The sequence below is a fragment of the Ctenopharyngodon idella genome, chromosome 10 (genome assembly GCF_019924925.1).
Source record: "Ctenopharyngodon idella isolate HZGC_01 chromosome 10, HZGC01, whole genome shotgun sequence".
Lineage (NCBI taxonomy): Eukaryota > Metazoa > Chordata > Actinopteri > Cypriniformes > Xenocyprididae > Ctenopharyngodon > Ctenopharyngodon idella.
Window position 1 is genome coordinate 35774882 of NC_067229.1, and position 12448 is coordinate 35787329.

Consider the following 12448-nt stretch of genomic DNA (forward strand, 5'->3'; position numbering starts at 1 on the left):
AGTGTGCGCACCACTAATCTAAGTGGATTTCTCATAAAGCCGCCTCTCAAATAGCTCGCGAGTACCAAATTGACTTCTTTTTCGTGGCTTATTGCACTCAATCGGTCAAATACATACAAAGATGATGTCCAAATGCCCATCTTGCCGGGTATTCAGGTAAATACAGTAAGTTTTGGAATGTAAAGAAAGTGCATGTTGTGTAACAGTATATTGGATCCTTGCATAAGCTCTTAAAGTGACAGCAGCCTAATAAACCTACTGCTTTCTGTCAGTTAATCAAAGAACAAAAGAAAAAGAGAAAATCACTCGCTGCCCTTGCCTGAATAACTTTTGTAACTTTAATTGTAAGCATTAATCTGAAATCATTTTTTACAATGAAGACTATACAGTGTTATTTTACATGTTTACTTTAATTTCTGTAGTATTTACCTGAATACTACTGTTAAATCCACCTGAAAAACTTAGTCATGTTTTTTTCTTTTGTCTCTTTATCCTATTGATTTATTTGTGCTATCATTTGCAATTTGTTTATTTGTTCTTATTTTATTACAGACTGTTTACTTTTTTTTAATTTAGTTCAACGGTTCAAATAAAGCCTCCCTGCTCTGTAAGCTATTGCAACAAAATTGCCAAAATTATCTAAAAAATTATGAGATAATTCATAAATTATCTGTATGGCTGTATATATTGCAATTTTCCCTGTGGTATCGAAAATGGTATCAAATATTGATATATTTTTAAAGGTATCGTATCGAAGTTGGAAATTCCAGTAACCTGAAAACACTAGTTCACCAACAAAACTTGACCAGCATGGCCTGAAGGGGATACCACGCTAGGGAACCAGCATTCAAAACATATGATGGCGATAAACACTGCTGGGGTTACTGCTGAATTCAATTTGAATCCTCATTTGTTTTAAATATAATAAAATGTAAATATATGTGGACATCAGTCACTCTTTCCAGCAGAAAACAGGATTTCGGTATAAATGTTGTGGGCTGCAGTGTCCCATTTTAAAGCACAAAGCTGTGAAGATCCCATTTCAAAAGAGCCTCTCAACAAAACCTCAAAAAAGCACATTGAGCTGCCCTTCAAATATCCCTTTGTCTTCCCTTTCTAAACCATAACTGTCACTCACCTGTGCTATCCTCATAAACCACAGTAACAGACTTCCATTTGTAGAAAATGACAATGTCGAGGATAGCCCTGCTTATGGAGGTGTACTCAGGGTATAGGTTAATGTAAAAATTGTCTTTATTGTCCACAGATGGGTGTTTCCAGCGTGTCTGGATGTGTGGCACCTCTAGAGCATTGCAAATGGATTGGACGGCACTGACCGAGGAGCTGTGAGAGGGACCGAAGACCGCCGCAACCCCCAGGGCCAACTGGTCACATACTGAGAGAAGAAAAATGGAGAGAGAGAAAACAGACAGGGGAAGAAAAACAGGTGACATGAGAAAACATCCAGTAGAAACAGAAGAGGACAGCAAAGAACAAAGCATCTACATAATAAAAGCAATAGTCTGGGCTTTTCAGTTCTGCTAAGTTTTCATTAAATTATCTTATAATGGCAATTTCCATGGAAATGGTTGGTGTATAATTTCTATATTTAAGCATTAGAGGCACAAATACCATGTTTATGTTGTATCAGATTAAATGCATAAAATTAACAAAGTAGCTAATTTTACACATCCGCCCCTTAAAATTGTAAATTTGGCCTGTCCTTCATCAGAGGTATTGACCTTCTCAACTGTATCCAGCAATCTGAAATAATTATGACATAATATATTGAACTGATATTCAATTAATAATAAAATACAATAACTCTAAGTTTAATAAATAATTACAAACCAACAAAAAATTATACATGTATACAAAATATATTCTACTTAACAAATTTCAAAGAATAAAATTGTAAAATAAATTCAAAATCAATCAAAATAGAAATAAACAGTCATACCCCTTCGGGAGGCTTCAAAGCTGTCAAAGAGGTTTACTCTCTGGATGTCGTAGGTCAACGTGGTGTTTGGCATCAAGGTTCTGTTTCGGTTGATACTTGTAACAGCAAATTTAAAGGCGAGTTCATCCATACTGACGGGTTCATTCTCCCGCGTCTCAAAGATTCCCCCTTCAACCAAAATAAAGAGTGTTAAGCAACAAGAGAGCAAAATTGCACTTTCAAATCAGTAAGTATGCAGTCTGATACATCTCACTTGTACTGCAGATGTCTAAACATGTGCTTTAAAAGTAAAACACATTTAAAAATCAGTACAATGTATGAATACATTTAAAATTAATGTCCTGGTAATGCATAAATCTCATTAAAATCTTTTTCAAAGCACTAGTGCCAAACTAATGCTAAATACAAACCAAAACAGATCCAAGCAGATTCAGTTATTTTAAAAGTTATTTAAAAACACATTTAAAAAAACAGAGCCTATCTAAATGAAATAAAATTAAAATTAGTGTTCAGGTAATGGATTAATTCCAGTTCCACACTAATTCAAAAGCAGTTACAAACAATAGTGCCAAGCTAATGCTAAATACAAATCAAATCCAAGTTCATTCTAAAGCACAGGCCTGCTAAAAAAGCAGAATCCAGCTTTTGTTAAAGTTACTTAAAAACACATTTAAAAATCAGTGTCTAGCCAGTGCCCTGGAAATGGATAAATTTCAGGTCCATACTAATTTAAAAACAGTTAAAAACAATAGTGACAAGCTAACGTTAAACACAAATTAGATCCAAGTTAATGATAAAGCATACTGAGTCCAGCTTTTGAAACTCTAGATGGCGCAGGCTGAACTCAATCCATCATGTAATGTCCGTAACTCAATCTGCTTGCAATCACATCATTCTCTATAGGGCACAGCTTATTGGTTCCTGCAGTATCAGTAGCCAGTGAGCTCGCTGCTCAACCTTCAAATACTTGGTCAGCATTTGCTGTAGCAGTTGCAGCGCGCTTTCAGAAACCCTCCACCTTCCCCAGTTCCACCTGTATAGATCTGCTACAGGTAATTCATGTATGCTATATTGTACAGCAGCAGCATGTCTTACTTGCTCACAGCAGCATGTCGTTTATGTATTAGCAGTAGCAAGTCCCGTACTTGCTCTGAAGCAGCAGCAATAACCTACAGCAGCAGCAGTGTAAGCAGATCTATTCCGCCAAGACCAAATTTATCAACATTGTCATATCCATTACCATGAAAAAAAACCTCAGAGAATCGTCATGACAGAAATATATTTAAAGCCAGCAGTTAGATACCCATTTAGACAAAATTAACATTCCCAAAAAGTACCCATCCAAGCACATCCCAACAAATGTTGTCTAAAACAGGCTAATGCAGACATTTATTTTGACACATCAGATTTTTGTCCTGTCTGTTAACATTCAAGATATAACTTGATTATTTTTACATTATCTTGCCAAGATGAGCCTTTGAACCAAGAAATGGGTTTGACTTCTTCCTTTTGTGGAAAAAAAAATTATATATGATATGAATATACACTAGGAAATGGTACAACAATACTAAGACACGTGAAGATTAAGAATATATGAAGGTTGTTCTGAACAGCTGATCACTGTTCATGAATGGTATAGCCAATGGTTTGACAAACAGCTGATGAAGTTCATAGTCTGCTCTGTAGATTTTTTCCCATCCAGACCACACTGACACTTGACACACATTGACAATTTAGGATTGTAAACTGAGGATCCAGGCAGAAGTCTTGCTGGACTGCTCTGTATTAACTTCCTTTGAGTAATGGACACTATTCAAAAATATGTTATGCAGCCTTTGAGTATTTTTCAATTAAGTAAACATCATCAGTAAACAGTCAGTAATAAAATGAAGAGCAAAGAAATCAATTACAAGTAAACAAACAAAGAGTGTTTAAAGTTTTTCATTATCTAATTCTAGAGGATTATTAAAATTACAAAAGCAGTGAGCTTTTCTTGTCAATGTTGCTGTTTGATTATTATTAAGAACATAAAAGTCAGTGACAGGTCTACTGCTCATGTAAGAAATTAAAATAATAATCCTTTATGAATGCATAATCTTAATGATTCATAAAAAAATTGAAAAGAAAAAGCAGAGTACAATGGCTGTTTTACTTCTGCTCTTGAATAATTCCCAGTCTGATATGATGTATCTAAATGTCAATACCAAGTATGTGATTTAATTCACTAAACAGGTTACACCAGGTCATTCAGCAATTTCATAACATTTAGAAAATGGCAAATCATGCAGATTTAGCTGCTTAAGAAATTTGGACTAATTGGCCAGCACCACATTTGACCTTTAACATGCCATTTTTAAATCACTTCCCTTACTGCATAAGGTTAATCAACATCAACTCTTCTCAATGATCATATGCAAATCAGACAATCATCAAAATCAAAATACACTGTTCACACCTGAATCAGCAAATAATCATGATCAAAACAACAGATTTGTTACTGAATATGCCAATCAAGACTCGATTTAACTTGGCAGGGTGCAAAGTCAACATTGCGTAAATGTCTGGACTAAGTGGCCAAGACTTGCATTGGAGTGTATCTTCAGAATTATGCATGAGCATCTGTTACCAAGCGCATTGTCATGACATATTACTTGTAATGCTGGAGATACTAAAACTACACAAGATGCAAATACAATGCAGAACGGTGAGATCCGTCTGGAAGACATCCACCTGAGATCGGGCTTTATTCAGAGACGGCCAACAAACAGGTCTCAGCAGGAAATAATGGGCCATTAACTCACCAATAAACAGCCAACCTCCAACAGTGAAAGTGACAGATTGGCTCTTTAATGAAAAGACTGTGAATGAAGATAAGAATAATTAAATGGAAATGTTAATGTGTGTGAGATGAAGCTCATCAGAGTGCAGATACCAGCTTCTGCGAAACCTGGTCTCAGTGGCTTGTTTTGGCTTTTTGAAAGCTGAATTAGAATGAGCAGGACTTAAAGCAAAGCCAAAAAGTCCTGCTGCGGATAACACTGTCTGATGTTCAGATAGTCCCTCGGGGAAAGCACGGACAGAGAGCTCCACACAGGGAGAAAGGAGAGGAGATTTCGTCTGTGAAAAACTGATTGCTTTCATATAGAGGGAGATGGTCAGAACTGGGTCCGATTTGGAGGCTGGAGATGAGAATGAAGCCTGAAGCTTTTCTAGATGAGGCAGATGCACTAACATGAAGCAGAGTTGATAACAATGAGTCTAGCAGCAAACAAGTCTGGGTTTGTTTTTGAGGAAGTATTGGATCTACTTTTTTCTATGTTTATTTACTCAGGCTATTTCAACTATGACTAAAAAGTCTGATCCCTCATTGATCTTTTGTTTCCTGAAAACACCAAATCAATCTAGCTTTACTTTTCCTTTAATTGGCACGTTAAGAGTCAGCCATTTGGAACCAAATAGATTTACAGTGTCTTTAAGACATCAGGTAGCATTAGAGTGGAATGGAAAAGCTGACAGAGTGGTATATAGACACTTGTGTACGTGTGTGTAGGCAGGCACCGTGATGGTTACTTGAGCATGCTTAATGCTTTATTTCTATTCATTGGAAAATGGTCCCCTAGGGATGTCCAAAGCCTCTGCAGCTCACCTTGGAGACCACAACGTTAATGAATCCCTTTTTCTATCATGATGTTTGTGTCATTACATGCATTTTGCCCTTGCAATAAACATTACAAGTTAAAAAGAAAGTTTTGGATCTATATGCTTGTACTTAGGAGTAGAGCTTTGCATATTTTTTTGATTAATCGGGGAGAAAAAAAAAACATTTTTATTGTCTGTTATACATTATGTACTTTAAAAAGTGTTAAAATATAAAAGTTACAATATAAAACAAAACATGTTTGTACACAGTTTGAAAGCAGGACAATCCAAATCACTCATTTATGAATCTTACTAAAGAAATGCAAAAGCACAAACTCAGTCTTCACTACAAATGAACACACTGCTTGATTTTCAAAGTCGTCAGATCACTGTTCTTCTTATGCTACACGACTGTCTGGGGTACCTTTTAGTTGCTGTTTTGTGCAAATTACACGACGGATCAGCAACACACATTATAAAACATTTCAGTAAGGAAGAGTTGCAGACACTCTGGCTGTGTCTTAAATCGCATACTTCCCTACTATATAGCACGCTGTAAACCAAAACAGTATAACTAACTTATAATGGAAAGTACCTTTTACTCAAAATGTGTCAAAAAGTTTAACTAACTACAAACCCGATTCCAAAAAAGTTGGGACACTGTACAAATTGTGAATAAAAAAGAAATGCAATGATGTGGAAGTTTCAAATTTCAATATTTTATTCAGAATACAACATAGATGACATATCAAATGTTTAAACTGAGAAAATGTATCATTTTAAGGGAAAAATAAGTTGATTTTAAATTTCATGGCATCAACACATCTCAAAAAAGTTGGGACAAGGCCATGTTTACCACTGTGTGGCATCCCCTCTTCTTTTTATAACAGTCTGCAAACGTCTGGGGACTGAGGAGACAAGTTGCTCAAGTTTAGGAATAGGAATGTTGTCCCATTCTTGTCTAATACAGGCTTCTAGTTGCTCAACTGTCTTAGGTCTTCTTTGTCGCATCTTCCTCTTTACGATGCACCAAATGTTTTCTATGGGTGAAAGATCTGGACTGCAGGCTGGCCATTTCAGTACCTGGATCCTTCTTCTACGCAGCCGTGATGTTGTAATTGATGCAGTATGTGGTCTGGCATTGTCATGTTGGAAAATGCAAGGTCTTCCCTGAAAGAGACGACGTCTGGATGGGAGCATATGTTGTTCTAGAACTTGGATATACCTTTCAGCATTGATGGTGCCTTTCCAGATGTGTAAGCTGCCCATGCCACACGCACTCATGCTACCCCATACCATCAGAGATGCGGGCTTCTGAACTGAGCGCTGATAACAACTTGGGTTGTCCTTGTCCTCTTTAGTCCGGATGACATGGCGTCCCAGTTTTCCAAAAAGAACTTCAAATTTTGATTCGTCTGACCACAGAACAGTTTTCCACTTTGCCACAGTCCATTTTAAATGTACATTTAACTTTTCCGGCCTCTTATTGCTACCTGTCCCAACTTTTTTGGAATGTGTAGCTCTCATGAAATTCAAATCCATTTCAAAATGTCTCACTTTCAACATTTGATATGTTATCTATATTCTATTGTGTATAAAATATAAGTTTATGAAATTTGTAAATTATTGCATTACTTTTTTATTCACAATTTGTACAGTGTCCCAACTTTTTTGGAATCGGGTTTGTAAAAATAAACGCATGAGACAGGAGTTTTCAGACAAGACTGGATTTCGTTCTGTTAAAATTATAGCATGCAAGAAGCTTGCGATCCAAGTTGTTTGTGCGGTGATTTGCAGTGGAAAAAAAAGAATATGAAGGAGAGAATGGTTTCTTGCAGAAGCCATGCTTGCTGATGTTGCGGTTATGACTCCTCCCCCTGAACTTTCCCTTGCTCTGCATCTTGCTTTCTCATTGGCTGTAGGTCATCAGCAAATAATTTCCATAGTAATTTCCAGTCAAAACACATTTCACACTGCAGGACTCTGAGTTGCAGACAGGTCCAGATATTTAACATATCTGTTTGTAGACCAGCATGCTAAATATCTCACCAGCATCGGCGCTTCTCTCAGATCATGTCTTTTATAATACACACTACGCGATTGTCACTCACATGAACGAGCACTGATTTGCCTCCGATTTCTGCATTTGTTGGCGATTTCTGCAAAACTGTGTAACTGACATAAGTAACGTGTTACTATCATTTGTTTGTCTTGTAAATAAGGAACTTCATACATTTAAATCCCATTACAGTTACTATTCTCATAGAAATAACATTATTTGAGTTATATGCTTCATTTCACAAATATTGTCAATTAAATTTAACATTCAAAACCAAATATTTCAATAAAATTAATATTTTAGTGAAGATTATTGCACTGCTTTCTCCGTTACGCCCCGTCTTCCTTTATTTGAACTACGTGAAGTTTGTTTAATGTTGTTTTGCTTGCTGTCAAGATGAGCCTTTTTTGCAAAATGTAAACACTTGTGTGAATTTATAACAGTTACAGATAAGAATGCAACTGTCAAAAGTAAGTTATGCTCTAGGGAAAAACACCTGTCAGAGCATCTTTGATGGGTTTAATACCTGCTTTTAATGCTTTGGGTGGTGCTTCCAGCAGCCACCCACTCTGTTATTTCCTACATTTTTCGAATGCGTTTTTTTTTTCTACTGAAATGCGTTTTCCCACTACTTTAAAGTGGCCTTACTGTTTATCTGTACAGACCCGAATAATCGGTCATGAAATTCGTTGCCCATTACGGAGTGTCTATTTACACTAAGCGCAAATACCGTCCCTTGTTGGCAAATACTATTTATACTAGCTCTGCCCACCAATGTCTGGTTGGGCCACTCAAGTTTTAAAAAAGACAAGTAGAATTTAACATCTTCAGTGGCGCAGCAGCAGCGAGTAAGGCTTGCAGACCTGGCTTTTAAAGCGTTCGACATGGGTTTGAATCCACCTTTTGCCGAGCTTGCGTTTATTTTCAATAAAAATGAAAATAATGTTCTAAAAGTGGTAATAAACTGCAAACAAGTGGTTAATAATATTAACCCTTTAGAACCTAAAGCTAAAATAGCCCGTTTTCAAATATTATGTTTTTTTTTATTATAAAATTCTCTAACAATGTATATCTTCAAGTGCAAGGTGTCATTTTTTTCAGAAAACAACTGGCTTTCAATAAATTACAGTTATTGACCATTAATGTATATGGTGAGTTTGTAAATAGAATTTAAATAGACGAAAATAAAAAAAATAATAATAAATTTTTGGCTTTTTATTTAGAAAAAAAAGAGAAAAATGATGATCGAAAGAATCTAACACTTCAAACTTGAAAATTCAACTATATTACATATATACAAGTCATTTTGTGACACTTGGTTGCACAGTTCATTCAGGAGAATTTTTTTTCATACACGCATACATATACTACATATGCACGCATCAGCACGCATACATTTACTGCACGGACACATTATACAGATGCACACACCAAATGCGAAATGCGAGTCTCACTTAGCCTCCTCCCAAGTCTTATAAAAAATCATCCCAATTGACTGTGTACTCCTTCGCCATGTTTTTGTTTGTTTCTTCTATTATTTATGCGATCCAAAACTCCCTAAACTGCCGCTCTCCATATCTCTACGTTCAAATCCTCCTTCCACCCGCTCTCCCCGAAAACGGCTGCCATTTGCTGACGGAAGGAACGAAATTACCGTAATAACCCTTATATTGCCGAAAAGCCCATGTTGTCTACTATCTGTAGCAATTTGAATTATTACGATGGCGCAAACGGTTCAAGAGTTACGGTAACATGAATACAGCTTGGTTGGATGTGTCGCCGACGACACATCCGGTTTTAAAGGGTTAAGTGTTTATTGGGTAGTGTTAGGGGAAGATAATAATAATAATAATAATACGTTTTATTTATATAGCGCCTTTCCAGGGCTTAAGGACGCTTTACAATGTACAATTATCAAGGAAGAGATAATACGAGTAGACAATGATGAAAAACAATAATGGACAGGGAAGCATACAGAAGAATAGAGTCAAGCACAATAAAATACAAAACAGGACTTAAGAGACATAAGATAACATTCAGAGAACTATTAGTTAATTAAGCTGAGCCATCAATCCATGAAATCAGAGGTATAACATTCAGAAAACAAGTGAGTTTTGAGTTTAAACTCAGAGATATTATTAACACAACAGAGTGAGCGGGGGAGAGAATTCCAGAGTTTGGGTGCGAAAGTACTGAATGATCTGCCCCCCTTTGAAGAGAGGTGATGCCGAGGGACAACGAGAAGGCCAGAGTCAGAGGAACGTAGTGAGCGAGTCGGGGTGTAGGGGATGAGCATATTACAAAGATAAGGGGGAGCCAAGCCATGCAAAGATTTAAAAGCGAGCAGGAGAATTTTGAATTTAATATGGTAGGCAACTGGAAGCCAGTTCAGATCATACAAAATTGGAGTGATATGAGCAGAACACTTAGTATGGGTGAGTATTCTAGCAGCAGAGTTTTGAATGTATTGTAATCTGGAAATGGAGCTGGCAGGTAGACCAATGAAAAGGGCATTACAGTAATCAAGGCGTGATGAGACAAATACATGGACGACAGTTTCAGCGTCTTTGGTACTGATGAAGGGACGGAGTTGGGCAATGCGACGTAGATGAAAGAATGCAGATTTGGTAATAGAGGTAATATGAGACTGAAAGGAAAGGGTGGAGTCAAAGATTACACCTAAATTTTTAACAGTATTAGATGTTTTGATGTGGAAACCAGCAATCTCACAGGTGAAATTGGTAGAAATATTGCTGGTAAGTGAGAGAGTTCCAATGAAAATAATCTCAGTTTTGTCCATGTTAAGTTTCAGAAAATTTGAATTAAGCAAATCTTTTATGTCTTTCACACAAGCAGAGATTTTGTCTGTTTGGGGAGGTAGAGCAGGTGTGCAGATAGAGTATAATTGAATGTCATCTGCGTAAAAGTGATAGTTAAGACCATGACGTTGTAAAATCTGACCAAGTGGTATTATGTAAATTATGAATAATAAACGCCCGAGAACGGCTCCCTGGGGAACACCTCGCTTCAGGGGGACAGTAGGTGATCGAGTGTGTAGGGAGAGTTTTTATTCTCCCAATAAGGCAGCATCCATTTAATAATTTTAATAATTATAATCATTTACACTTTATGATATTATTGCATTCTGTTAATATACAAAAATACAGAGGTGCAAACAGTATCTGCCAATATAAAGTAAGACAGCATCTAATTACTATTTACTCTTATTGCAAATAACTGATACTTTTATAGAATCTATGCTATTTTCCCCTAGTGTAAATAGCATATCGCTAAGAAAATGCTATTTTCACCTAGTGTAAATAGCATCTACAGCTATTTGCACTTAGTGTAAATAGCATATATTGCTAAGAAAATATGCTATTTTCACTCACTGCTATTTGCACCTTATTTTTTTTATGAAAGCATGGGTGCAACCATTTTTAAATTTAATGTATCTGGTGTCATTCTCTTCCAGTTATTTTTAGCTGTACAAAACAGCTTGTTATGCTGCTTGATATTGCAAACTGGTATTTCTTACCATATTATTTTAATGTATTGTCTTAACACTCTTGTAGCGCAAACAGTTTTACAGTTTACTGCACTTTGATATTCTTCTCATTATTTCCCTATAGCGGCTAATAAATCGGAAGTGTCACACATTCACTGAAAACACATTACTTCCACTTTGAAAAATAAGTTGGATTCAGCTGCAGACCCACAACGCCATATGTGACAGCAGTTTTAGGCCAGCAGTCTCATCGATATTTTATCACTGCCCTAGTTCAATCTATAGTCTTGCACACAGTATACAGCAAACCCTCCACAACAGCTGAAAATATTCCCAGTGGACAATTCTTTTATGCAGTTCATGGAAGTTTAATGTAGAACATGTCCTGTCTCCTCCCAGAACTTAGGTGGGTGACAGGTGACTTACGCAGTATGCAGTGCCTCTCTAGCTTTGATCAACAGACAGTTCAAAGGATCCCCGTGTTTGTCCTAGCAATTGGGATGTTTTAGCAGGCAACACAAACTCCAGTGGCTGGCTGAAATTATGGACTACAAGTAGTAGTTGCTGCTATAGACCAGGGGTTTTCAATCTTTTACTACAGATCCCCAAATAGTCTATGTGCAAGGGACCTGCATCCTAAAATTTAAAGTCAAAAATCAAAATTGACAATTTTTATTTTTTATGGAATATTGCCATATTTATTATAAATTATTTATCTATCCTTATTTTATTTCATGTTCCCTTGTCATTTTTAATCAAAATAACTCCCCCTCCCTCTTGCAGCAACCTCTCGGTTGATGTGTTTACTGTGAGGGCGGGACAACCTGTCACTCACATCAGATCACAGCATTGGCAAACCACAAAAATCCAATCAATTCATGATGAACAAAATCAAGTCCTGCCCTAAGTTTTTTGAGAAACTACCGCAACTTCTTTTTCTAACTTCTTTTTTCTTTTTCGTTTCATGTTGCCTTTAAAAGGCAGCTATATAAGTTCATGTATAAGGACCCAATTTATACTGTGAAAAATTTATAATATTAAAAAACATATTTCTAATATTAATATTAGAAATATGTGTACAATAATATTTGGAAAATATTTAGTTTCTATTACATTATATTATTACATTTTTCTACTCACTATAGTATTGTATTGGTAGATGTAGTTATTTATTTTTTTAACTTTAATCAATGTTTTAATAATTGTATTTATTTTAATCAATTGCTTTATTAAGTTTAATCTTCATTTTTATTTTTGCATTTTTTACACTATTCATTTTTTC

General features: G+C 36.1%; 1 protein-coding gene across 3 annotated transcripts in view; it reads right to left on the reverse strand.

Annotated features, from left to right (window-relative positions):
• grik1a (glutamate receptor, ionotropic, kainate 1a) overlaps positions 1 to 12448 on the reverse strand; it is a 77600-nt gene that overhangs the window by 48958 nt on the left and 16194 nt on the right. For all 3 annotated transcript variants that reach the window (XM_051910916.1, XM_051910914.1, XM_051910915.1), the window contains exons 2-3: positions 1961 to 2128; positions 1139 to 1396 (exon numbers count right to left, since the gene is read on the reverse strand). In XM_051910916.1, the coding sequence (XP_051766876.1) occupies positions 1139 to 1396; positions 1961 to 2090 (388 nt within the window). In that variant the 5' untranslated portion in view covers positions 2091 to 2128. The remainder of the gene's footprint in view (positions 1 to 1138; positions 1397 to 1960; positions 2129 to 12448) is intronic.